General features: G+C 45.3%; 2 protein-coding genes across 2 annotated transcripts in view; one reads left to right on the top strand and one right to left on the bottom strand.

The window, feature by feature from the left end:
* Window positions 1-14,205, bottom strand: part of KIF15 (kinesin family member 15) — a 97,810-nt gene extending 83,605 nt beyond the window's left edge. Inside the window, exon 1 of the mRNA XM_003809315.6 lies at window positions 14,000-14,205. Within this exon, the coding sequence (XP_003809363.1) occupies window positions 14,000-14,018 (19 nt within the window). The 5' untranslated portion in view covers window positions 14,019-14,205. The remainder of the gene's footprint in view (window positions 1-13,999) is intronic.
* Window positions 14,206-14,240: 35 nt separating this feature from the next.
* KIAA1143 (KIAA1143 ortholog) lies at window positions 14,241-27,632 on the top strand. The gene is made up of 3 exons (XM_003809312.4): window positions 14,241-14,382; window positions 21,524-21,668; window positions 22,339-27,632. The coding sequence occupies exons 1-3, from the start codon at window positions 14,275-14,277 to the stop codon at window positions 22,548-22,550; spliced, it is 465 nt and encodes a 154-aa protein (XP_003809360.1). The 5' UTR covers window positions 14,241-14,274; the 3' UTR covers window positions 22,551-27,632.

Below are 27,632 nucleotides of genomic sequence, written 5' to 3'. Positions count from 1 at the left end.
CCTCCGGAGTAGCTGGGACTACAGGGGCCTGCCACCACGCCCTGAGAATTTTTTGTATTTTTAGTGGAGACGGGGTTTCACTTTGTTAGCCAGGATGGTCTCAATCTCCTGACCTCATGATCCACCCGCCTCGGCCTCCCAAAGTGCTGGGATTACAGGCGTGAGCCACCACGCCCAGCCGAGCTCCACACTCTTACAACTTATTACCTATTTGATATCTCTAACTGGATATGCAGTGGGCAATGAATCAAATTTAATGTGTCCAAAATTGAGCTCCTGATCACCCCACCTCTAGCCCAAATGTGTTTCTACATCTCCGTTAACTCCATCTTTCCAGTTGTTTAGGCCAAAAACCATATAGTCATCCCTGACCCTGTTCTTTCTCACTCTTCGTATCCAATCTCAGCAAAGCTTTGGCTCTAATTTCAAAATATACCCACAATCCAACAACTTCTTGCCAAATCCACTGCCATAGTGTAGAACCAAGCCAGCAATATCTCTTTATTGTGTTATTACAATAGTCTTTCTGCTTCTCTTTCTCCCCCACTCTCATCTTTTCTCAACCTAGCGGGCAGAATAATTCTGTTAAAAAAGAGTTCAGAGATTGACTTCTGGCATGACATTATGAGGAATTCCACTGACCCACTCCCCAGTGAAACTGGTGAAATTTAAAAAAAGAAAGTTGGCCGGGCACGGTGGCTCACACCTGTAATCCCAGTACTTTGGGAGGCCGAAGCGGGCGGATCACGAGGTCAGGAGATCAAGACCACCCTGGCTAACACGGTGAAACCCCGTCTCTACTAAAGATACAAAAAATTAGCCAGGCATAGTGGCAGGCGCCTGTAGTCCCAGCTACGCAGGAGGCTGAGGCAGGAGAATGGCGTGAACCCAGGAGGCGGAGCTTGCAGTGAGCCGAGATCACGCCACTGCACTCCAGCCTGGGAGACAGAGTGAGACTCCATCTCAAAAAAAAAAAAAAAAAAAGAAAAGAAAAGAAAATTAAAGCCTCTGGAAATGTTCCCAAAGACAAACAGCAAACCAAGAAACATCTGTTCAAGAACATTCATGAAAATTCATCAAGAAAGTTGATCCTGTGTTATTTGAAACAAGATTGCTGTCTCCCTCCCATCTCAGCAAGGCAAACACTCCACTGTAGATTGCAGCAGCCAAGAACACAGGGATCCCTCCAGCTCCTAATTGCAAGGGTTTCCTCCACAGAGTAGCAGGATGTCAGTGTATCATTGTGTCTCCAGCTAGCTACCTGATGCTGAGATAAAGTCCCAGACAAGTGTGGTTGAGAGGTGAGGGCTCTCCCTTCTCCCACACAGCCCTCATCTTGCACCTGCTGAAAGGAGCCGGGCACATTCCTCAGCCCCGGGCTCAAAACAAACAAGCCCAGTACAAACACATCCCATCCTCCCATCCCACCACATATCACCATATATCTCTTAAACTTCCCCCGGGCTCAAAACAAACAAGCCCAGTACAAACACCACCAGGAAAGTCTCCGATAAGGGGACAGATGAGGGGACAGCTGTTCAAAGTTTTACTGAAAGAGCGGGAACCAAAAGAATTCCTGTGTTCCCCTGTAACTTTCAGGCTATAAAAAAGCAAACACTTGCATTGTTCGGGGCCCTCTTGTATGCTGTGGAATGGAGGGACCAGGTTCGAACTTGTAGTAAAGATCCTTGCCGCTTGGCTTTGACTTGGACTCTGGTGGTCTTCTTTGGGGAACTAACGGTCTGGGCATAACATCTGGGGGCCCGTCCGGGATTCCCCAAGCCCACCAGACCCCTGGTCAACGGATCTGCTAGGATCGATCTACTGATAGGTGAGCTGGCTCGTCTCCGTTTGTCTGTCTGTGTCTGTTCTGAATCCGAATCTGTGACTCGCGAGGTCTGAAACTGGAGCTGGCACAGTCCTGGCGGACGTGCTATAGGACGGCCAGCGGAGACCGGTGGGAGACGTCCCCTGGCTCTCATCTGATCTATATTGCGATCTGAGCTGCCCCGGTTTGGCGGGCAGCAGCCGTATCTGAGCTGCCCGGTTGATCGGGCAGCATCTGTCTCTGATCTGAGCTGCCCCGGTTTGGTGGGCAGCAGCCGTATCTGAGCTGCCTGGTTGGGCAGGCAGAAGCTGTCTCTGATCTAAGCTGCCCCGGTTTGGTGGGCAGCAGCTGTCTCTGATCTGAGCTGCCCCGTTTTGGCGGGCAGCAGCCGTATCTGAGCTGCCCGGTTGGGCGGGCAGCAGCTGTCTGTGATCTGAGCTGCCCCGGTTTGGTGGGCAGCAGCTGTCTCTGATCTGAGCTGCCTCGGTTTGGCGGGCAGCAGCCGTATCTGAGCTGCCCGGTTGGGTGGGCAGCATCTGTCTCTGATCTGAGCTGCCCCGTTTTGGCGGGCAGCAGCCGTATCTGAGCTGCCCAGTTGGGCGGGCAGCAGCTGTCTCTGATCTGAGCTGCCCCGGTTTGGTGGGCAGCAGCTGTCTCTGATCTGAGCTGCCCCGGTTTGGCGGGCAGCAGCCGTATCTGAGCTGCCCGGTTGGGCGGCCAGCAGCTGTCTCTGATCTGAGCTGCCCCGGTTGGGCGGGCAGCAGCCGTATCTGAGCTGCCCGGTTGGGCGGGCAGCAGCTGTCTGTGATCTGAGCTGCCCCGGTTTGGTGGGCAGCAGCTGTCTCTGATCTGAGCTGCCCCGGTTTGGCGAGCAGCAGCCGTATCTGAGCTGCCCGGTTGGGTGGGCAGCAGCTGTCTCTGATCTGAGCTGCCCCGGTTTGGCGGGCAGCAGCCGTATCTGAGCTGCCCGGTTGGGCGGGCAGCAGCTGTCTATGATCTGAGCTGCCCCAGTTTGGCGGGCAGCATCTGTCTCTGATCTGAGCTGCCCCGGTTTGGCGGGCAGCATCTGTCTCTGATCTGAGCTGACCTGGTTTGGCCTGATCTGAGCTGCCCCGGTTTGGCGGGCAGCAGCTGCCTCTGACCAGGGCTGCCAAAGTGCGCCTGCGATTAGATATCATTAATAAGCCAGATCAGATTTCCTTTACAGGGATTCTTTTTTTTTTTTTTTTTTTTGAGACGGAGTCTCGCTCTGTCGCCCAGGCTGGAGTGCAGTGGCGCGATCTCGGCTCACTGCAAGCTCCGCCTCCCGGGTTCACGCCATTCTCCTGCCTCAGCCTCCCGAGTAGCTGGGACTACAGGCGCCCGCTACCACGCCCGGCTAATTTTTTGTATTTTTAGTAGAGACGGGGTTTCACCATGTTAGCCAGGATGGTCTCGATCTCCTGACCTCGTGATCCACCCGCCTCGGCCTCCCAAAGTGCTGGGATTACAGGCGTGAGCCACCGCGCCCGGCCCCTTTACAGGGATTCTAACCCACATTCCTTTACAGGAAGAGACTACAAATTATTACAGGATGGGTAATACCCAGAGCACTCCTCTATCTCTCCTTACGAGTAATTTCAAAGAAGTTAGAGCAAGGGGCCATGATTTTGGTATAGAAATCAGGAAAGGAAAGCTAATTACTCTGTGTCGCTCCGAATGGCCTGCCTTTGATGTGGGGTGGCCACCGGAAGGGACCTTCCGACTTGCTGTCATCACTAGGGTAAAGTCCAAGATTTTCCTACCTGGGCGTGCGGGCCACTTAGATCAAATCCCATATATCCTCATATGGCAGGACCTTGTTGAGAACCCGCCTCCTTGGCTGTCCCCTTTCCAATTAGCCTCTGAACCCTGTAAGGCACTGGTTGCTCGACCACTAAAATCCAAGCAACCAACTGCCCCCCCCCATCCTGTTCTACCTGACAGCGGGGACCCACTGTTCACAGAACCCCCTCCGTACCCCTCCGGGCCCCAGGCCCCAGCCCCCCTGGCTGAGCTGCGGGAGGGAGCAGGCGGACGGGAGGCGGCTGACACACACGGGCCGCTGAAAGGGAAAGTAACTTTGAAGGGCCAGCGGGGCGGACGCGAGGGCGCACTTTGCGAACCAGCCCCCCTCAGCCGCCTGACTCCACGGTGGCTTTACCCCTTCGGGAAATAGGACCCCCAGATGACACAGGAATCCCCAGGCTCCAGTACTGGCCATTCTCCACCAGTGATCTGTATAACTGGAAGACTCAGAGTGCTCGGTTTTCAGACAACCCCAAAGATTTACTGGCTTTACTGGATAGTGTCATGTTCACCCACCAGCCCACTTGGGATGATTGTCAGCAGCTCCTCCGAATCTTGTTCACCACGGAAGAGCGAGAGAGAATACAGATAGAAGCTAGAAAGCTGGTCCTGGGGGACGACGGTCAACCGACTGCCAACCCCGACCTCATAAACGCAACCTTTCCTCTGACCAGGCCGGCATGGGACTACAACACGGCAGAAGGTAGGGGACGGCTACACCTTTATCGCCAGACTCTAATGGCAGGTCTCTGGGCAGCTGCTCGCAAGCCCACTAATTTGGCTAAAGTATATTCTATTCTGCAGGGAAAGACAGAGAGCCCAGCTACCTACTTAGAAAGATTAATGGAAGCTTTTAGACAGTACACCCCCATAGATCCAGAGGCTCCAGGAAGTCAGGCAGTTGTTGTAATGTCTTTCGTAAATCAGGCAGCCCCAGATATTAAGAGAAAACTCCAGAAATTAGAAGACTTGGAGGGAAAGCGGATTCAGGACCTCCTTCAGATAGCCCAGCGGGTTTACAATAACAGAGATACTCCAGAGGAAAAGCAATTTAAGGCCACTGAAAAAATGACCAAGGTCCTGGCAGCAGTGGTACAGAAAGAGCATCTACAGCCAGAGTACACCCAACCTAGGCGGCCCCCCCGGCATAATAATCTGAGCAAAGACCAATGTGCCTACTGTAAGGGGGCTGGCCACTGGGTAAGAGACTGCCCCAAAAAGAAACAACGAGGACAGGGACCCCCTAGGTCTACACCCGTACTAGTCACTCAAGACGAAGACTAGGGAAGACGGGGTTCAGACCCCCTCCCCGAACCTAGGGTAACTTTGCAAGTGGAGGGGTCCCCAGTCCAGTTCTTGGTCGATACGGGAGCACAGCACTCGGTCTTAGTTAAAGCCATTTAATTGGACAGACGAAACCGAGTTGGCCTTCCAACAGATTAAAACCGCCCTACTCTCCATGCCTGCACTAGGACTACCTGATGTTACCAAGCCCTTCCACTTATACGTGGATGAGAATAAGGGTGTCGCCAAGGCGGTAATAACTCAGAACTTAGGCCCCTGGCGGAGGCCAGTTGCCTACCTGTCAAAGAAGTTAGACCCAGTGGCTGCCGGGTGGCCCCCTTGTCTCCGAATGATTGCGGCCACGGCTCTGATGGTGCAAGATGCTGATAAACTTGTCATGGGGCAAGAATTGCGGGTCGTTACTCCACATGCCATCGAAGGTGTACTCAAACAGCCACCTAATCGATGGATGAGTAACGCCTGGCTCACCCACTACCAAGGACTACTACTAAATCCTCTCAGGATAATTTTCCTGCCCCCAACGACCTTAAACCCTGCCTCGCTGCTGCCCAACCCGGACCTGGACGCCCCACTCCATGACTGCACCGAGATACTAGCTCAGGTGCACGGAGTTCGTGAAGACCTGCAGGACCGCCCACTTCCTGACGCCGACCTCGTCTGGTTCACTGATGGGAGCAGCTTCATGCATCAAGGCCAGAGGTACGCTGGAGCGGCAGTAACTTCAGAGACTGAGGTAATCTGGGCGGAACCCCTGCCCCCGGGGACATCGGCCCAGAAGGCCGAACTGATAGCGCTCACCCAAGCTCTTACCTTAGGGGCGGGGAAAAAGCTGACAGTATACAGACAGCCGATATGCTTTTGCCACGGCGCATATACATGGGGCCATTTACAGGGAGCGAGGGTTACTGACGGCTAAAGGAAAAGAGATAAAAAACAAGCAAGAGATCCTAGCCCTGCTAACAGCCCTATGGAGGCCAGAAAAATTAGCCATTGTACATTGCCCAGGGCATCAGAAACTAACTACTCCAACTGCTCAAGGCAACTTTCTGGCAGACCAAACTGCAAGGAATGTGGCGAAGGCTCCCAGCCAACTCCTTGCACTCCAGCTCCCTGACCCGGGCCCCCGGGACTTGCCATATTTCCCTGAATATTCAGAACAAGATCTCCAGTGGATTGACAAACTTCCCCTGAAACAAATCCAGAATGGGTGGTGGACTGATACTAATGACCAAACCATCCTACCAGAAAAATTAGGACAACAGGTGTTAGAACACATCCACTGAACCACCCACCTGGGGGCCCGGTGGATGATAGACCTGATCAGACACTCCAAGCTCAAAATCAGACATATAGCTGAGACGGCCAACAGTATCGTGACAAGTTGCAAAGTCTGCCAGCTTAACAACGCATACCCCCAATCTCAAGCTGCAACAGGAACAAGACTCAGGGGAATACTCAGGCCCGGTATCTACTGGGAAGTAGATTTTACTGAAATAAAGCCAGGAAAGTACGGGTACCGGTACTTACTTGTCTTTGTAGATACTTTTTCAGGGTGGACTGAAGCATTCCCAACCAAAAGAGAAACTGCTCAGGTCGTAGCAAAGAAAATTCGGGAAGATATCCTTCCCAGGTATGGCTTCCCCGTCCAGATAGGGTCAGATAATGGGCCCGCTTTCGTCGCTAAGGTAAGTCAGGACTTGGCTTCCATCCTTGGGGCAAATTGGAAACTACATTGCGCTTACAGGCCCCAGAGTTCAGGACAGGTAGAAAGGATGAATCGGACCTTAAAAGAGACCTTAACTAAATTGACTATAGAGACTGGCGCTAATTGGGTAGTCCTTCTCCCCTATGCTCTGTTCCGGGCCCGTAATACCCCTTACAAACTGGGCCTTACCCCTTACGAAATCATGTATGGCAGACCTCCACCCCTGGTTCCTAGCTTAAAAGATGATCTGCTTAAGTCTGAAACAGAAAATGTCTCTGAATTCTTATTTTCCCTACAAACCTTACAGAAAATTCACCAAGAAATCTGGCCCAAGCTGAAAGAGCTATATGAGACCAGTCCCCCACCAACACCCCATCCGTACCAGCCGGGAGACTGGGTCCTGGTTAAGCGACACCGACAAGAGACCCTAGAGCCCAGGTGGAAAGGACCACTCCAAGTACTCCTGACCACACCCACCGCCCTGAAAGTAGAAGGCATTGCGTCGTGGATCCACTACACCCACGTCAAGCCAGTGGACCCAACCTCCGACCTTCTGGGGCCAATCACGGCGGTGGCTGAAGCACCGGACACGTGGACTGTGGACAGAGCTAAGAACAACCCCTTAAAACTCACCCTGCGCCGGCAGCATAGCTCACTGCAAACATGCAGTTAGGTAGTCTAACTTTAACATTAGTCGCCCTAGTGGCCGCTGGGGAAAACATAAAGCCAGCTCCTAATCCCTTTGTCTGGAGATTCTGGCTTTATGAAAACCAAACCCACCCTGGGCAACCTCATAAGCCCGGGAAATTAGTGGCCAGTGCAGATTGCCCCTCCTCAGGGTGCAATAGCCCAATTTTACTAAATTTTACCGATTTCCCAGTAGCCAAACCAGTGGCACCAATAATATGCTTCAAGTATGATCAGACTGAATACAATTGTAAGCACTATTGGTGGCACCAAAGTGCCGGCTGCCCTTATAACTATTGTAACATCCATAAATACCAATGGTGGGGTGGAAAAGAACAGATAGATCCCAGATGGCCCTTCCATCGCAGACGAGATAGAGACCTTTCATATACATGGATAGTTAGAGACCCCTGGAACTCCCACTGGACCACGCCTCAACACGGGGCTGTATACTACTCCTCCGCCTCCACATGGCCTAGCAGTCACCTCTATCTGTGGCGGGGTCTAGTGCAGGTACGGCCCCCGGTCCATGGAAATATCCAGCGACAAGAAAACCGCCTGACACAAGATTTACGTCCTTTTTCCTGGTTAAAATTATTGCAAGAAGGATTAGAACTTGCCAACCTTACAGGACTTCACAGCCTGTCTGGCTGCTTTCTATGTGCCACTCTAGGGCGTCCACCGCTAACCGCTGTCCCCCTGCCATGGGGATCATCCACCTCTGCCCAAGCTAACAACCACCAAAACCTCTCATATGCCCCTATCCCTAACGTGCCACTATACCTAAACCCCAGTCAAGAGAAGTTTCCCTACTGTTTCTCAGGAACTAATTCCAGCCTCTGCAACATCACTGCAACGCCCCCTAACATCACCTTAAGGGCTCCGTCAGGCATATTCTTCTGGTGTAATGGAACATTATCTAAAAACCTATCAAGCCCCTCTGTTACCAACCTACTGTGTCTTCCTGTCACATTAGTTCCCCGGTTAACTCTACTTACTGCCGGCGAGTTCCTAGGGTATACCGGTAACTGGACTAGTGCTGTTATTTACCCAGACCCTAGACCGAGACCTGCACGAGCCATATTTCTCCCCCTCATTGCAGGAATCTCCCTCACCGCATCCTTCATGGCGGCCGGACTGGCTGGGGGAGCCCTAGGTCACACGCTTATAGAAAGTAACAAGCTGTACCAACAATTTGCCCTTGCTATGGAGGAGTCAGCTGAGTCCCTTGCCTCCCTCCAGCGGCAGCTCACGTCCCTAGCACAGGTAACCTTGCAGAACCGGAGGGCCTTAGACCTACTCACTGCTAAAAAAGGGGGAACGTGTATGTTTCTAAAGGAAGACTGTTGTTTCTACATAAATGAATCAGGGCTTGTGGAAGACCGGGTCCAACAGTTACGCAAGTTAAGCACAGAAGTAAGAACACGGCAGTTTGCTTCAGCTGCAGACCAATGGTGGAACTCATCTATGTTTTCTCTGTTAGCCCCCTTCCTTGGACCCCTGCTGAGTCTACTATTTCTGCTTACCGTAGGACCTTGTGTTGTTAACAGAATTTTGCGGTTCGTTAAAGAAAGGTTTAACACTGTACAACTCATGGTCCTCAGAGCCCAATACCAACCTGTAAACGCTGAAACAGAATCAGACTTATAAGACCCAAGATTGGCTCTAAAAAATACCTGAAAAGAAAGGGGGGAATGAAAGGAGCCGGGCACATTCCTCAGCCCCGGGCTCAAAACAAACAAGCCCAGTACAAACACATCCCATCCTCCCATCCCACCACATATCACCATATATCTCTTAAACTTCCCCCGGGCTCAAAACAAACAAGCCCAGTACAAACACCACCAGGAAAGTCTCCGATAAGGGGACAGATGAGGGGACAGCCGTTCAAAGTTTTACTGAAAGAGCGGGAACCAAAAGAATTCCTGTGTTCCCCTGTAACTTTCAGGCTATAAAAAAGCAAACACTCGCATTGTTCGGGGCCCTCTTGTATGCTGTGGAATGGAGGGACCAGGTTCGAACTTGTAGTAAAGATCCTTGCCGCTTGGCTTTGACTCTGGACTCTGGTGGTCTTCTTTGGGGAACTAACGGTCTGGGCATAACACTGCATGCTAAGAACACTGGGGCCCTGATCACCCTTGCCCCAACTCATTAGGCAGTGGTTCTGCACAAGGAAAGTCTAGAAGGTGGGCTGCTACACTCCCCACCTTCCCCACAAAACGCTCAGCAACTACAAAGGGTATCACTCAGAGACAAGACTGCCATTATCCCCATCCCCAACTCAAGTCCCCAGGCTCAGAGATTTTGCCTAAAGGAAGAATCAGCCCATAAACAGATAACTCCTAATCTCTTCCCAAAGGAGCTGAATTCATTTGCAACAGAGCATAGAGAAGTTCAAACCTGTCTAGGTGTGGTGGCTCATGATGTAATCCCAGCACTTTGGGAGGCCGAGGCAGGTAGATCATTTGAGGTCAGGAGTTTGAGACTGGCCTGACCAACATGGTGAAACCCCATTTCTCTCTACTAAAAATACAAAACAAAAATTAGCTGGGCATGGTGGCACATGCCTGTAATCTCAGCTACTTGGGAGGCTGAGGCAGGAGAATCGCTTGAACTCAGGAGGTGGAGGTTGCAGTGAGCTGAGACCACGCCACTGTGGTACAGCCTAGGTGACAGAGCGAGACTCCGTCTGGGGGAGAGGGGGTGGAGAGAAGTTCAAACCTAAGGGCACTCTCAGGAACAGTGTAGGTTTTAGTGAAAGTAATTAGGAAGACATTCAAGATACAAGCTAAATTGCAGGCCTGTTCGCTTGCAGAAGACAATGGGGATATAAGACAATTAGGAGTAGCTACACTGGAGTCACAAGAAATATGAAAGAAAACCTCAGAAACTACTCCTTCAATGGAGCAAGAATTGAAGTAGTTTGTAAGACAATTTATGCCCAGGGCATTGTTAAAAAACAATAGAGCAATCAGCTAACAATTACTGGAGCTTAACAGCTGTGTGCAGTCATAGAAAGAAAGAGATCCCTACCAAAACCACTGTCATCCCAGGATAAAGGTGGGCATATCCAAAGCTGTGCTTTCCTGAGGAGCAATATCAAAGGCTTAACAGTATAGGAGGGAAATAGACTTCACTAAATTGATCCAGCCAGTTGCTAAGCAAATACACAAGCAAACAACAATAAGAAGCCCCAGAAGGTAGGCTGCCAGCTCTCCATTTCTGCAGAGATCTCTGTAACCGATCAGATGGAAAATGATTAGATGGATACTGATCTGCACTTATGTGCAACTTTCTGGTAAATCTAAAAGGAACCCAAAGTAAAATGTTTACTTGATAAAAAAAGAAGAAAAGTTAATAAGCAAATAGGGAGAGAAAGTGAAATTTAAAACTACACAAATGTAGATAGTTCTGGCATTATTTCTAATTGAGATCTAAGGAAACATCATTGAGAAGTGCTAGGATTTGAACGAAGGCATGCTAAATCCAGATCTCCTACTCTTAACCACCTCAATATGCTACCTCTTGATCAAAGGTTAAAGAGAGTATAAAAGTTTATCATGTGGCTGTCATAAAATTTTGACATTTAAAGGAAGTCTAGGCTGGGTGCAGTGGCTCACACCTGTAATCCCAACACTTTGGGAGACCAAGGTGGGTGGATCATTTGAGGTCAGGAGTTTGAGACCAGCCTTGCCAATATGGTGAAACCCTGCCTCTACTAAAAATATAAAAAATAGCCAGGCTTGGTGGTGGTTGCCTGTAGTCCCAGCTACTCAGGAGGCTGAGGCAGGAGAATCACTTGAACAGAGATGGAGGTTGCAGTGAGCCAAGATCGCACCCCTGCACTTCAGCCTGGGTGACAGAGCAAGACTCTGTCTCAAAAAAGAAAAGAAAAAAATGAAGTCTATAGGCATTCACTGTAAAATTCTTTCAACTTTGAGGTCCTCTATGTGTCCATCTAAAATATGCTTAAGTCTATTCTCAGTAGCTTTATTCATAACAGCCCTAACTATAATAAAAACCCAAATGTCAATCAACAGGAGAATAAACAAATCATGGTATACTCACATAATGGAACACTACACAGCAATGAAAAAGAACTGCTGCTACATACAATGATGGACAATGATCACAGACATAATGTTCAGTTGAAGAAACCAGAATAAAAAAAGAATACATACTGTACCATTTATATTAAGTTCAAGAATAGAAGCAAAACTAATCAGTGATGATAATAATCAGAGTAATGGTTGGGGATCAGGTAGTTATTGACTAGGAAGGGTCACAGGGAACTTTCTGGAGTACAGGAACAGTTCTATTTCTTGATCTGGATGGTGGTTACATTAGTGTATTTATATGTAAAAATTTGTTGAATAATATTAAGATTTGTGCCCTTAACTGCATGAAGCTATACCTCAACAAAACAGTAAGTCTTTTAAAGAGTCTTCCTGCTTTAAAACAGACCATTGGACGCTTTACTCTGCAGTCTAGATAAATACTCATCAGTCATTTGCCCAAACATGATTGGGTTCAGAAAGGGAATCCTAGGCCAGGTGCAGTGGCTCACGCCTGTAATCCTAGCACTTTGGGAGGCCAAGGCAGGTGGATTGCTTGAGTTCAGGAGTTCAAGACCAGCCTGGGCAACATGGTGAAACCCTGTCTCTACTAAAATACAAAAAATTAGCAGGGCATGGTGGTGCATGCCTGTAGTCCCGGCTACTTGGGAGGCTGAGGCACGAGTACTGCTTAAACCCAGGAGGTGGAGATTGCAGTGAGCCAAGATTGCGTCACTGCACTCCAGCCTGGGTGACAGAGCAACACTGTCTTTAAAAAAAAAAGGGGGAATCGTATATTTCACTTTTTCATTTCTCTGATTTCACAGTCAGCAACTCATGGTGTCAATGATGTCACTAGAGATAGCCTTCATGGGGCCGGGTGTGGTGGCTCATGCCTGTAATCCCAGCACTTTGGGAGGCCAAGGTGGGCAAATCACGAGGTCAGGAGATCGAGACCATCCTGGCCAACACAGTGAAACCCCGGCTCTACTAAAAATAAAAAAATTAGCTGGGCATGGTGGTGCGTGCCTGTAATCCCAGCTACTTGGGAGACTCAGGTAGGAGAATCTCTTGAACCCGGGAGGCGGAGGTTGCAGTGAGCCAATATCGCACCACTGCACTCCAGCCCGGCAACAGAGCAAGACTCTGTCTCAAAAGAAAAAGAGAGAGAGAGAGAGATAGCCTTCGGGGCACAAAGTAAAAGTTGCAAAGACCACGGCACGGGCTCTCTTCTCCCATGTGTTCCCACTTCATGCTCCAGGCCTCTGGGCTGCTGGGAATGCAAGAAGCACTTTACCTGGGAAGTCATCAACCTCAATTTTGCCAACAAACTTAAAGGAGTGGAAAAGTTCCCCATGGCATCACCACCATCATAAAGGAGAGTGCTCCCACCACTTTAGAAAGGTTCTCAAATTTGGTTTTCAGACAAGAGCCCTCAGTCACATACATATATCTCATTAAATAAGCAGATGTTTTACTGATTTAACAGGCATCAAATTTTTTGCTTGAGTCCAGATTTAGTGACTGATCCATAAAGTGGAAACAAAGAACAAACAGTATGATTGTTTAGAAAGCAGGATGAACATTTCTCTCCAATAAGGTACCATTTTGTGAGCTCATAGTCCTTGAATACTGAAAATGATGAAAGGAAAAGGAATATTTTATATGCAAAAAGGTAGCATAAGGAGGTGTTCCGATAAAGGTGTGATCGACCTAAAAGATTAATGAAACAACAAACCCATCAAAAACAACTACAATTCACAGAAAGCTATAAACATTAACGGCGTTGGAAAGCTCAAATGACAGAAGTTCACAAATTCTTAATCATCTAATCCAGGCCTCTCCTCATTACCATTCAGACCACTCACAAAGATCCCATTAAATCAGCTCATAATCAGGTTTACAAAAATAAGACTCCTTAAGAGATGTGGCAATGTGAGAAGTGGAGCACGTACACAGGCACAGCAAATGACTACGTTAGTGAAAACTGTAGGGTTTATCATAAGCAAAATGACAGTGCTGTCCTCCGTGAAAAAGAGAAAGAAATCGGACGGGTCTCCTTTAAGTGAAAATAGAGACTGTGAGAACATAAAGACATTGCTGACATCTGTGTTTTAACATTCCATTTATTTAAGGAAAGAGGAGAAAGAAATTTTTGGAATATAAATAAACCCTTCCCTATAGGAAGGTCAGAAATGTAGAAATACGCAGAAGCTGGTGGGAGCAAAAGCCGATCCTGAGACAAGGATACCTAGAGAGGTAGCCCTGGTCGGGATGTGGGAAGAGGCCTGCGAAAAAACAGCAGAACCAAGGGAAAGAAAGGGAAGAACGTCAGGTCCACTGCTCATCCCGAGCGCCTAGAACTGCGCCAGACTCCTGGCATGCGCACAGGACACGGAAGGAAGGGATGAGCTTTTCGGCTAGCGTATTGTCTTTGAGCGACAGAGCGGGATTCCCAAACGTCCCCGCCGGTCACTCAGCTCCTGCAGTTCATGCCTAGCAAGAACCTTGCGGGCGGTCCGAGGCTGCCATCCTTTCACAGCTGTATTTGGGGGCAAAAATAGGGTAACGAAGCCGGGGGCCCAGACTTACTTTTGCAGCCGGGTGCCATAGCGCCCTCACCCCTCGATCCCGAAAACAATGCAGCCGGTGCCTCCACCTCCCGACTGCACCGCGCGCGACTGAATTCCGCCCGCTCAAGATGGCCGCGAATTTGAATTTGGCGCTTGGATCGGACGTTGACGCCCGCATGGAGGCCGCCATGTTGCCCGGCCTACGCATCGGGGGCGTGGCCCAGTGACGTCACAGCTAAGCGCCTCTGTATCGTCGCGAATCCGTCGCGGAACCTGTCTTTACCCAGAGCTACAATGAGCAAGCGGAACCAGGTATCGTACGTGCGGCCAGCCGAGCCGGCGTTTCTGGCCCGCTTCAAGGAACGGGTCGGCTACAGGGAGGGACCCAACGTAGAGACTAAGGTGAGCCTTCGCCAGTCGTGTTTCTTCGGAAGCGCAGCCAGCCCGCCGCTTTCAACTTTTGCCTCTACTTGGAGGGTGGGTGCTGTCGGGTCCCTCTTTTCATCCGCGCTCGAACCCAATTCCGGTGGAACTCGGACCCCCAGGCTGGTTCTTTTCAAGCGACTACAGCCCCCTACGCCCAGGAAGCTCTGTAGTTTTCAGAGCGCTGCTGTGTTCCTGAAAATGACCTGACGTGTAAACCGCCTGGTCCTTGGTAGATGGTAAAGAAAGATCACTTTATTGTCTCTTCTGTCTCACTTGTTTACCTCAAAAGCTGTGAGTTCGCAGGGTGAGTTAGAGTTACAGCGTCGTCCCGTATTCCAGATAAGGACACAGGCCACTCGATCAAATGACCCCCGCCCCAACCATGTCCTAGGACTCGAGTCTGGAACGTCTTCGGAGGAATGTCCTGAATCTGTTTCTATGCTTTGTTAATTAAAAATAAATAAAAATAATATAGAGAAGGTCGGGCACAGTGGCTCACGCCTGTAATCCCAGCACTTTGGGAGGCCTAGGTGGGCGGATCACCTGAGGTCAGGAGTTCGAGACCAGCAGAGCCAATAGCCAATATGGTGAAACCCCCCGTCTCTGCTAAAAATACAAAAATTAGCCGGGCATGGTGGCATATGCCTGTAGTCCCAGCTACTCCGGAGGCTGAGACAGAATCGCTCGAACCCGGGAGGTGGACGTTGCAGTGAGCTGAGATGGCGCAGCTGCACTCCAGCCTGGGCAACAGAGCGAGACTCCGTCTCAAAAAAAAAAAAAAAAAGCCGGGCCTGGTGGCTCACGCCTGTAATCCCAGCGCTCTGGGAGGCTGAGGCGGCAGATCACGAGGTCAGGAGATCGAGACCATCCTGGCTAAAACGGTGAAACCGCGTCTCTACTAAAAATACAAAAAATTAGCCGGGCGTGGTGGCGGGCGCCTGTAGTCCCAGCTACTCGGGAGGCTGAGGCAGGAGAATGGCGTGAACCCAGGAGGAGGAGCTTGCAGTGAGCCGAGATCGCGCCGCTGCACTCCAGACTGGGTGACAGAGCGAGACTCCGTCTCAAAAAAAAAAAAAAATAAGAGTAGGCAGAAGCCGTAAATATCCTGGGTCTAAATAGAAGAAGAGGAGCTTCGGGAAAGAGCCACACCTGACTATTGTTGTCTAGGGCCGGAGGGATCAGTATTGAACACATGAATGACAAGAAAGCAAAACAGCTACATTGCTGATACAGAGAAAGTTTTAGTGGCCTGGATAGAAGAGCAAACCAGCCACAACATTCCCTTTAACCAAAGCCTAATCTAGAGCAAGGCCCTAACTCTTAAATCCTGTGAAGTCTGAGACATGTGAGAAAGCTGCAGAAGAAAAGTGTGAAGCTAACAGAGGTTGGTTCATGAGGTTTAAGGAAAGAAGCCATCTCCATAACATAAAAGTATGAGATGAAGAAGCAAATTATTCAGATCTAGCTAAGACAGTTGATGAAGGTGGCTATACTAAACAGGTTTTCAATGTAGATGAAACAGCCTTCTATTGGAAGAAGATGCCATCTAGGACTTTTTTTTTTTTTTTTTTTTTTTTGAGACAGGGTCTCACTCTGTCGCCCAGGCTAGAGTGCAGTGGTGCAATCACAGCTCACTGCAGCCTTGACCTCCTGGGCTCAAGTGATCCTCCTGCCTCAGCCTCTCAAGCAGCTGGGACTACAGGCATGCACTACCGCACCTGGCTAAGTTTTGTATTTTTTTGTAGAGACAGGATTCCACTGTGTTGCCAAGGCTGGTCTCAAACTCCTGGACTCAAGCAATCCTCTCACTTTAGCCTCTCAAAGCCTCTGAAAAACCACTATGCCTGGGCCATTTAGGACTTTCATAGCTAGAGAGAAGTCAGTGCCTGGCTTCATATTTTCAAAGGACAGGCTAACTCTCTCATTAGGAGCTAATGCAGCTGGTGACTTTTAAGTTGAAGCTAATATTTACCGTTCCAAAAATCCTAGGGTCCGTAAGAATTATGCTAAATCTACTCTGCCTGTGCTCTAGAAATGGAAAAACAAAACCTTGATGACAGCACATCTCTTTATAATATGGTTTACTGAATTATTTTTAGCCCACTGTTGAGACCTACTGCTGAGAAAAAAAAAGATTCTTTCAATATATTATTGCTCATGGACAATACACTTGGTCACCCAAGAACTCTGATGGAGATCTACAAGGAGATTAATGTGGGGTTTTCATGCCTGCTAACACAACATCCATTCTGCAGCCCATGGATCAAGGAGTAATTTCTATTTTCAGTCTTATTATTTAAGAAATAACAGCCAGGCGCAGTGGCTCACACTTGTAATCCCAGCACTTTGGGAAGTCAAGGCAGGTGGATTGCTTGAGCCCAGGAGTTCCAGACCAGCCTGGCCAACATGGTGAGACCCCATCTCTACAAAAAATACAAAATTTAGCCCAGTGTGGTGGCATGCACCTGTGGTCCCAGCTACTTGGGAGGCTGAGGTGGGAGGATCCCCTGACCCCAGGTAGGTTGGGGCTGCAGTCAGCCATGATTGCACCACTGCACTTGAGCCTGGGTAACAGAGCCAGACCCTGTCTCAAAAAAAAAAAAAAAAAAAAAAAGTCAAAACCATTTGTAAGGCTACAGCTGCCATGGATAGTGATTCCTCTGATGCATCTGGATATTGTAAATTGAAAACTTTATGGAAAGGCTTCACCATTCTAAACACGTTAAGAACATCCATGATTCATGGGAAGAGGGCAAAATATCAACATTAACAGGAATTTGGAAGAGGTTGATTCCAACCTTCATGGATGACTTCGAGAGATTCAGGCCTTCAGTGGAGGAAGTAATTGCAGGTGTGGTAGAACAAGCAAAAGAACTAGAATTAGAAGTAGAGCCTGAAAATGTGACTAAGTTGTTGCAGTCTCATAAAAATTGAACAGATGAGTTGCTTCTTATTGATGAGCAAAAAAAGTGGTTTATTGAGATGGAATCTACTTCTGGTGAAGATGCTGTGAACATTGTTGAAATGTCAATAAAGGATTTAGAATAAACTTACTTGGTAAAGCAGCAGCAGGTTTAAGAGGACTGATTCCAATTTTGAAAGGAGTTCAGCTGTGGGTAAAATGCTATGAAACAGCATTGCAGCATCACAAAAGAGAAATCTTTTGTGAAAGGAAGGCTCAATGCAGCAAACTTCATCATTGTCTTATTTTTAAAAATTGCCACAGCCACCCCGCCTTTCAGCAACCACCACCCTCATCAGTCAACATCCATCAGCATCAAGGGCAGACCCTTCACTGGCAAAAAGATTAGGACTCACTGAAGGCTCAGATGATTTTTAACGTTTTTAGCAATAAAGTATTTTTAAATTAAGGTAGGTACATCTTCCAAACTCCTGTTAATGTTGATATTTTGCCTCCTCCCATGAATCGTGTATGTTCTTAATGGGATCTAGATTTTTTTAGACATAATGATATTGCTACTTAATACTAACTGTAGTTAGTGTATAGTGTGAACATAACTTTTATGTGAACTGGGAAACCAGAAAATTTGTGTGACAGTTTATTTTGATACTTGCTTTGTTGTGGTGGTCTGGAACCAAATCTGCGGTATCTTCAAGGTATGCCAGTAGAATGAGTATGTGCTAACCCCATGCACTGTCCCAGGCTCTGAAAGGACGAAGAGATGGATCTCCAAAATGCCATGTTCTTTAACACTTCCTGCCCTATTTTCACAAGTTACCATCTCTCCGAAACCCTTCAAAGCTCTCCAAACAGTTACTCTTTCTGTTTTTCTCTTTACCTTATCCATATCTTATCTATAACATTCATTTTATATTGCAATTACTTGCTTTCCTGTTTATCTTCACCACTAGATTGAACTCTTTAAGTTAGTATCTTAATCCTTCCGTATTTTCCCAGCACCTAGCACAGTGCCTGGCACTAAGTAGTGGGTAACAGTTGTATTTGTTGGTGACTGTGCTGTTATCAGGTTAGACTTCGTGGAGGGAGGGATATTTAGATAGACTCTCGAGCATGGTTAGGTCAGCAGGTAGAGATGAAGAGAATGGCATGGGTAAAGGTGTAGAGATTTGAGAGTCATGGACTGTATGTAGAAGTGTTAGAGGGGCTAGTGGAGGTGAGGCCATGTGGACTATTTAGTAAGCAACAGGGAGCCATTTTTTTCTTAGAGGTAACACAGGGAATGACTGATCCCCATGACTAAAAATAGGGATGATGACAAAGAGGGTAAGGTTTGAGAAAAGGGACATAGATTGAGCAATGAGGAGAAGATGAGACCCAGCTTTACCTTGCTTGAGGTCCTGGTGATGACCCTGTATGCACAGTTGACAGCTTGAAGATTACAGCTTGGAATGCTATCTTAAGAGAACTTCGGGAATCCTTTCCAAGTAATATCAGTGATTTTCGCTTATTTATGTACTCAAGGGAATTTCCCTTAGAGAAGTACGCCATGTTTCAGTGTGAGAACCACTTCATTTTTAATCAGTTTGGCAATATACAGTATTCCCCCATTATGTTCCAAGACCCCCAGTGGATAATACTGAATTCTATATATACTATGTTTTTTCCCATACATATATACCTATGATGAAGTTTACTATATAAATTAGGAATATCAGCAGATTAGTAACTAATAATAGAACAATCATAACAATATACTCTAGTAAAAGTTGTGTGAATTTGCTTGTTTGCTTGCTGTCTCTAAATATTTTATTGTACTGTACTCACCCTTCTTTCATATTACAGTTGACCACAGGTAACTGAAATTGTGGAACATGAAATTGAGGATAAGGAGGGGACTACTGCAGTCAGGATTTTAGTCATCTATTAACAAAAAGAAATGAGTTTCATGGGAAATCATTCCGTAATTAAGCTAAATCATCCTATTCACTTTTATTTTTTTTGAGGCGGAGTCTTTCTCTGTTGCTTAGGCTGAAATGCAGTGACTCGATCTCAGCTCACTGCAACCTCCACCTTTTGGGTTCAAGCAATTCTCCTGCCTCAGCCTCCCAAGTAGGTGGGATTACAGGTGCCCACCACCACACCAAGGTAATTTCTGTATTTTTAGTAGAGACGGGGGGTTTCACCATGTTTGCCAGGCTAGTCTTGAACTGCTGACCTCAAGTGATCTGCCTGCCTAGGCCTCCCAGAGTGCTGGGATTACAGGCATGAGCCACTGCGCCTGGCCCTATTCACTTTCTTGAGAGTTAATTCAGAAATGTCTCTGAACAGTCATCAGTGGCTACTGCCACTGTCCTTAGACTATTTCTCTTGTTTTCCAGGCAGTCACATTTAAAAAGAAAAAAAAAGAAGAGAGTCAGAATTAATTATTCTCAATTTAACAAACAAAAGGAATGATTTTATTTCACTTTCCCATATTTTTGGCTAAAAATGCTTATTACCTATTTGTGGTCATTTATTGGGGACTTTCAGAGAAAAATTGGCAGAAACTGATGAATAATCAGTGAACTAACATAGATACCATTAAAGAGAATGTACTTGTCCAGTGATAGAGCAGACTTGAGAACTTGAGTTATAGTCAAAATGGCACAAGCAACTTGCCAGGGCTTCATGTAGTTCATCATTTTCCATTCTGTTGGTCATTCATGAGTAGATCAACAAATATTTCTGGAAGTCCCTGCTGTTTTCCAGGCTCTGTGCCTCTCCAGAAGGCACTTGCCCAGTGGAAACCAGCAGAAAAACATTGGTACCACAGTGCAATACATGCTACCTATGAGCTATGCACAGTGTAAGAAACAAGAGAAGGTGAGATTTAGGTAAGCACTTCTAGAGGCTCTAAATCTGGAAGGCAGCTTGAGTAGGAGTTGGTCAGGGGCTGTGGGGCTTAATAAGCCGTAGGAATTTGTTCAGAGACAGGGGAAGCAAAGGAGCTAATATATTTGTAAATCTCCAAGTACTCAAACCTTGCCATGCCAGAGTCTAGATGCCATGAGAGAGTGGTACAGGATAAAGCTGTGGTTATGGGCTGAGGCTAATTCTTGCAGGGCTTTGTCGCCTTGTTTGGGAGACCAGGAAGTCTCTATGAGAAGTGGAGTAATGAGTGATTGTGTTTGAATAACATATGAAAACATATTTTGGTATGCATACCTTTCAACCCAACAGTTCCACCTCTAGTGAACTGTTAACATTAAAAGTTCTTGCATATAAGTTCCCAAAAGTGAGCAAAAATGGGTGCATGAGGTTTTTTCATAGTAGAAAAAAATCTGGAAACGAGCAAAATTTGTATTTAGAAGATGCTGGTCAAATAAATCTTGAGGTGACCATATATGTAATTAAATGCAAGGCAGTGATTTTTTAAAAATCAGATAATTCTATATCTTAAAGTACTGTACAAAGATATTTTCTGAGTTAAGTTGTGGGAGTGGGGCTCTTACGGTGTCTCACATTTCAAAACTCTGAATCAACTGGCAAAATATTACCATCTGTTACACATATACAGGGAGTACATGGTTTCTGTTATGTTATTCTCTGTACTTTATGTTTGAGAAATTTCATAAATAGGGAAAAAGCAAGTCACAGGAATAAGTACAGTGTTGTTGGTATACAAAAAGTTTTATGTACCTACATAGTTGTATAGACGTGGAAAATAGCTGATAGAATATCCACCAAACTGAAGCTATTAGGAGGGGGAAAAGATGAGCAGAGGTGAGAGAGAGAGTACGTTTTACTTGCTGCTTTCTGTACTTTGATGGTGTTTATTTCTTGTCTAACTCAGAGAAGAGACAGGCAAAAAGTGCTGATGAGGAGCAAACAACTGACATGGCACAGTGCTGCCCTGAGTAGGCTAGGAGTGACAGTAGTACCCAAAGCAGAGGGTCCCTCACACTAGTAACTACAAGCTGGGTCCTGCTGAGATGGAAATGAATCCCACTGGACAGGCACTCCAGGGTGAATGGCAGTTAAACCTGTTCCCTTGTGTGGCAAGCTAAGTCTCTTTGGAGTTACCTTAAAATTCATTGCCCTTATTTACTCAATAAAGATACCCTTCTCATAAATAATTACAGTTTCTCTTAGAGGCAGTGGTTCTGTTTGTCTCAAGATCAGTGATCTACACATTGTATTTGTGTTTTTCCCTAGAGAATTCAGCCTCAGCCCCCAGATGAAGATGGGGATCACAGTGACAAAGAAGATGAACAGCCTCAAGTGGTGGTTTTAAAAAAGGGAGACCTGTCAGTTGAAGAAGTCATGAAAATTAAAGCAGAAATAAAGGCTGCCAAAGCAGGTAGGTCTAAAAGTAATCTGGTTTTTCTAACAATTTAAGGAGCCCAGGGTATGAAATTGTTTATTTTATTTAGTAGTGTGGTGTGTTTCAAGGTGGCAGTTCCAGGTTCAAGCCTTAGCTTTGACACTTACCAGATGTGTAACCTTGAGCAAGTTATTACACCTCTCAGCCTTGATTTCCTCATCAGTAAAATGGAAATAATTGTACCTATTGGGTTGTTACCAGGATTAAGTGTGAATTTAAGTAAAAGCATCCTATTTTTTTTTTTTAATAGATGGTTAGACTTATAAACCAGTCAAAAAAGGTGTATTTCATTACTGCCTGAAGTTTGGTATGATATGTAGTATATTTTTCATTATTTCTGAACATTTACTACATTGCTTTAGGGGAAAATGCTGTAGTTCCAAACAATCACTTTTCAAAATACTTAAAAATACAAACTGATTGTAATTGGGAACTGACAATATTATAGAATACTTTAGCATGTGAGTTTTTATTAAGTAACTGCATGCCTTGAGGGCAATATAGCTAGAAACAATGGAGAAGACCAGACTGAATCAGATTCAGGGATATCCTTAAATACAATATGAGATTTTCTTATTATTTGCTTCTAAGGTAAAGGCAAAATAATGAGGAGAAGAAAGTTCTTAAAAATTCTGTTTTTGCTCAGATGAAGAACCAACTCCAGCTGATGGAAGAATCATATATCGAAAACCAGTCAAGCATCCCTCAGATGAAAAATATTCAGGTTTAACAGCAAGCTCAAAAAAGAAGAAGCCAAATGAAGATGAAGTAAATCAGGACTCGGTCAAAAAGAACTCACAAAAACAAATTAAAAATAGTAGCCTCCTTTCTTTTGACAACGAAGATGAAAATGAGTAAGTGTAAATATTTTGAATTTAGTCTACTTTGAAAGTATATGGAGTGTTCATTAAAATCACATTTTTTCCTATTATAAAGATACTACAAGTTCTTTATAGAAAGTTTAGGAAATAGAGAAAAAAATTTAATAAACTACATCTATTCATCAATACCCCTCTGACTTAAAATGCCAACTCTATAGAAATTAGCTAGTATTAACATTTTGTTATTTCCCTTGTGTGGTTGTATATATATGTAAATTATATTTTTAAGCAAAATACATTTTTTGTGTGTGTAAACAAAATTTTATAAATACAGCTGTATTGCAAATGTTCTTTGTCCTGCTTCTCACTTGACATTGCATTATGAGTGTTCTTCCAGGTCAGTAAATTTCAAAAACCTGACATTAATAGCTACAGATAATTTCATAAACATCTCATTGTATCTTTTTCATTAGCAATAGCTCCACTCTGGGTGGGGGAGATGATAATGTGCCTTGTTAAAAATACCTCCCCAACTCCTGCTAAGGGTGGCCATGAGACTCAGCTCTGGCAAGTTAAGAAATACAGGTGGAATTCTGCTTGATAAAGCTGCTGGGTTTTTTGTTACAAAAGGACAGACTTGGCAAGCATGAGCCTTTGCTCTTATCTTTTCATCCTACTTGGAGTGCAGAGATAAAACCTGAGTACCAGAGCCACTTTTAGGCATAAGGAAGGCAGCCATGTGCTTTGGGTCATGTTAGTAAAAAGACTCAGAGCTTGGCTCCTTGCTGACATGCCTGGAGGAGCTGCTACACCAGCTTGGATTGCTGACCTCTGACTTCTTGGTAGTGAGAAGAATAAACACTGTGCTTAATTAGGCCTCGGTCAGGTTTCTCTTATATGCAGCCAAATGCAGTCCTAAGTAATACAATAAATAACTGGTCAAACTGTTACTGGTGGAGGGTGTCCAGGTTCTTGGCATTTTGGACAAATAATTGAACAAAACGCACAAAGCAATGAATATCCTCTAGAGGTTTGCCATTGGTTACTTGGCGTACACCCTGTGTAAATGAAGTAGTGGCCCGTGACCTGTCTGATTGGTGCAGAAAGTGACCAGTCAGAGGCTGAAGTGAAGTTACAAAGTTATACTCCTGTGTAAATGAGGACTTGGCCTATGACCAGTCTGATTGGTTGCAGGAGGGGACCAATCAGAGGCACTTTCATTTTTCATCTGCAATGCAGAAAAGGCAAGGGGATTGCAAAGGGAGTAGCCTCTGATCCTTTTGTTACTTAGGTATGGAGAGGTGGGGTTTTCCTTTTGATTCAGTTCTAGGAAGTCAATGTGAATCAGCCTTAGGTTCCCTGTCCCCAGACCCTATTCTCCTGCCTCATTTTCCCCCTGAGAGACGTGATCCTCGTAAATCTTTATGGGAGGCTGAGAGACTGAGGGTCTTTCTTCTGTAACTGCTTCATGCTAACTTGGGACACAGTCCCTACCTATTGGAGATCACGTAACTCTCACCCTGCTTTGTCTAGGGGAGACAGGGTAGCTTCTTGATGGCCGATGGTGTCTTCACCTGAAACTGGCTAGAAATCTTGTCACATGATCATCTAACTTGGTGGTCTCTAGGCAAAAGGAAATGGATTTGGTTAAAAGATTTAACAAATATGGTCCAAAAACCAAGGCAAATATAATCATTAATAATGGGCTGGCCAAGGGAGGGAGCCATGAAACCCAACTTAGTGCCCTTTAGGTGCCCCAGCTGTTGTCATATTTTAGAGGCCCAGTCAGCTAGTTTTCAGGTGGTGTCCCTTACTAATCCTGATTGGTTGACATCAAAACAGCATTCTTCTTCTAGGAAAATACATAAGCCACCTGTTTCAGCAGTTAGGAGATCTAGTCCCCTTCGATTTTGCAAAGCGACCACTGCCAAGGAGCCTATCTGAATTTGTAAGGTGACAATACTTTCAGCAATGTTATCCAGGCTTTCCATAAAATCCTTGGACAAGCGTTGGTAATAGGATAGGGAAGTTGCAATCCCGCTAACTCCCATTCCTACCCCTGCTGTTATTCCTAGCCGTTGTGTCTGGTGGTTGTAGTTAAAGGTATAATGAGGGATTGGTTGTTGGGAGCTATATTAATTTAGGGACATACAATATTTCTGTCTCCAGTCTACCACTTCCACCAAAGACAAATCACAGCAGAACCGACCTAACTTCAAAATAAACTTCAGTCCCGTATACTGGGCCTGATTACCCACACAAAGTGCAACAAGAATCATTGTCCATATAGACTCTCCTAGATTGGCTTTGCTAGAACATTTCACAAGGCCATTTCAGTCAAAGTCCTGAGAAAGTAACCGGTTTCAATTGTGCCCTATTACAAAAGAAAACGTGGTTATTAACTTTATACAGACAAATGCCATGAATTAAGAATATTCATAAATAGTTTACAAATTCTGGAGAAATTAGAATACTCAATACACTTAAAGTGTATTTCAAGGCTATAAATAGCTCAAAATAAAAAGATTATTCAGACTCTGAAAAAACAAAAAGAAGTAGCAATATTTCAAACAACAAAAGCCATACAAATTATTTCAGTCTTCCATTAGTTCATTTCAGTCCATGTAATCAACTCCTGCTCTACTTCATATTCATCTTTATGAACACATCAGCCTTTCAATTAGTGCCTTGGAAGTTTTCTGTCTAATCCAATGGCACACTCTCCAAAGTTACCAGAAACCTGCATTCAAGAGTTCTTTTCATGAACTCCAAAGAAGTAAGCCTTGGACTGTAGCTGATTATAAGTCACTTTTTTTTTTTTGAGAAGGATCAAAGCAAAACATCAATTATGGATGACAGAAGTCTTAAGACAGCCATAAAGACACAGTTGACAAATGTGGCTATTTCTGTGGCTTACAACAATTTAACATAATCATTACAACATATATTAAGACATATCAGAATTTTAGAACTCTCATACAATCCTGGAACACATATTAACAACAAATCTCTATCAGTATAACCCAAAGGAAGCTAAACACCACCTCACACTTGACAATGTTTCCTGTATAATTCAAACATTACAAATAAGCCTAATATGTCACTCTTGAACTTCAGGAAGCCTAATATCCAAAAAGTTAGTTTAAGGTCAAAAGTTTTTGAATTAACTTTTTTCCATTAGTATGGTCATATCTTTCTTACTAATTTGTAAGTTATGTAATTTATCAATTTTTTGTTGTTGTTCTGTTTCCCAACCTCTATGTCAGATAAAGAATCACCCAGGCCAGACACAATGGCTCATGCTTGTAATCCCAACACTTTGGGAAGCCAAGGTGGGAGAATTGCTTGAAGCCAGGAATCTGAGCCCAGCCTGGGCGACAAAGCAATACCCCTATCTCTACAAAAAATAAAAAATAGCCAGGTGTAGCGACACATACCTGTAGTCCCAGCTGCTCAGGAGGCTAAGCAGGAGGATGGCTTGGGCCCAGGAGTTCAACGCTGCAGTGAGCTATGATTGCACCACTGCACTCCAGCCTGGGCAACAGAGTAAGAACTGTCTCAAAAAAAATAAAAAATAGAAATAAATTTTAAAAAAAGAATTACCCATATTCTCTTTGTTTTTGTTTATTCACATTAACCTTTATTCTATCTGGAATTTATTTGAGTATACTTTTTTCTCAAATAATCAATTGTCCTAGAACCATGTGTTTCTCATTTATTTGAAAGGCCATCTAGTGAGAGATTTCTCCAAATGTTGGGGTAGGGAAGGGAGGGGAAGCACTTTAAAGTCTGAGCCTTTACAGGTGATTCCTCAAGACCCTGCTTAATCCTAACAATTTTCCTCATTAGTAAAAGTCAGCCCAAACTGGGGGCTTGTTAAGATCCTTACCAGCCACATCCATCTGAAATTATGAACTTCAAAGTATCTTACAAATTTGGTGCCACATTATCTTTTTTAAGTTTGTTTTGTTTTTTTGAGACAGAGTCTCGCTCTGTCGCCCAGGCTGGAGTGCAGTGGCGCGATCTCGGCTTACTGCAAGCTCCGCCTCCTGGGTTCACACCATTCTCCTGCCTCAGCCTCCCAAGTATCTGGGACTACAGTCGCCCGCCACCACGCCCGGCTAATTTTTTTGTATTTTTAGTAGAGACGGGGTTTCACTTTGTTAACCAGGATGGTCTCAATCTCCTGACCTCATGATCCACCTGCCTCGGCCTCCCAAAGTGCTGGGATTACAGGCAGGAGCCACCGCGCCTGGGCCTTTTTTTAAGTTTTAAGTACCTATAAAGAACACTGAAAGGTGATGTGTGTGGATGAGCTAGGAAGACCTGAAATAGGCTCTCTCTAAATTAATCAAATTAATCCTGAAGCCATTCTGCAATACTGTCTTTAATGTATACTCACTTGTTATAGAAGCCAGGGTTTTTTCCCCTAATTTGTATCATTGCTATATGTGTTATTGTACCAAACTACACTGTTTTAATTGCTGTAAATTTTAATATGTCTTAGTATCTGGGTGTGGGAATCTTGAAAGCATGGAGTTTGTGTTATTCACCACTGTATTCTCAATATCAGAAGAGTATCTGGCCTACTAAGTGCACAGTAAACATAGTTAAAATGAATGAGAGTGTTGTCTGTAATTTTCTTTTTATAGATGAGTAGGTCTCATGTGTAGACCCTGTACCATCAGCATCAGAACCCCTTAGAAACCTAAAAATTAAAATCTTGGTCCTTGCCTGCTGAATTAGAAACTGTATGTAAGGCCCAGTAATCACTGTAACATGCCAGCCAGGTGGTTCTGATATTCACTCACATTTGAGAACCACTGATAAAGACTATAGTAGTCCTCCCTTATCCATGGGGAATACATTCCAAGACCTCCAGTGGATGCCTGAAACCACAGGTAATACTAAACTTTATATGTAGTATGTTTTTTCCTATATGTACATACCTATGGTAAAGTTTATAAATTAGGCACAGTAGAGATTAACAATAATAATACAGTAGAACAATTATAACAATATACTATAATAAAAGTTATGTGAATGTGGTTTCGCTTGCTAACAACAATAAAATAGAACAATTATAACAATATACTATAATAAAAGTTATGTGAATGTG

This window comes from Pan paniscus, chromosome 2 (assembly GCF_029289425.2).
Source record: "Pan paniscus chromosome 2, NHGRI_mPanPan1-v2.0_pri, whole genome shotgun sequence".
In the NCBI taxonomy this organism is placed as follows: domain Eukaryota; kingdom Metazoa; phylum Chordata; class Mammalia; order Primates; family Hominidae; genus Pan; species Pan paniscus.
Note: the sequence above shows the minus strand (reverse complement) of the source record. Positions and strands in the feature narration are given on the sequence as shown.

Excerpts from the sequence above, each read along its gene's own strand:
- KIAA1143 (XM_003809312.4), top strand. The coding sequence starts at position 14,275 with ATGAGCAAGCGGAACCAGGTATCGTACGTGCGGCCAGCCGAGCCGGCG. Across the intron at positions 14,383-21,523 it reads GACCCAACGTAGAGACTAAG|AGAATTCAGCCTCAGCCCCC; the intron begins GTGAGCCTTCGC and ends GTTTTTCCCTAG. Across the intron at positions 21,669-22,338 it reads AATAAAGGCTGCCAAAGCAG|ATGAAGAACCAACTCCAGCT; the intron begins GTAGGTCTAAAA and ends GTTTTTGCTCAG.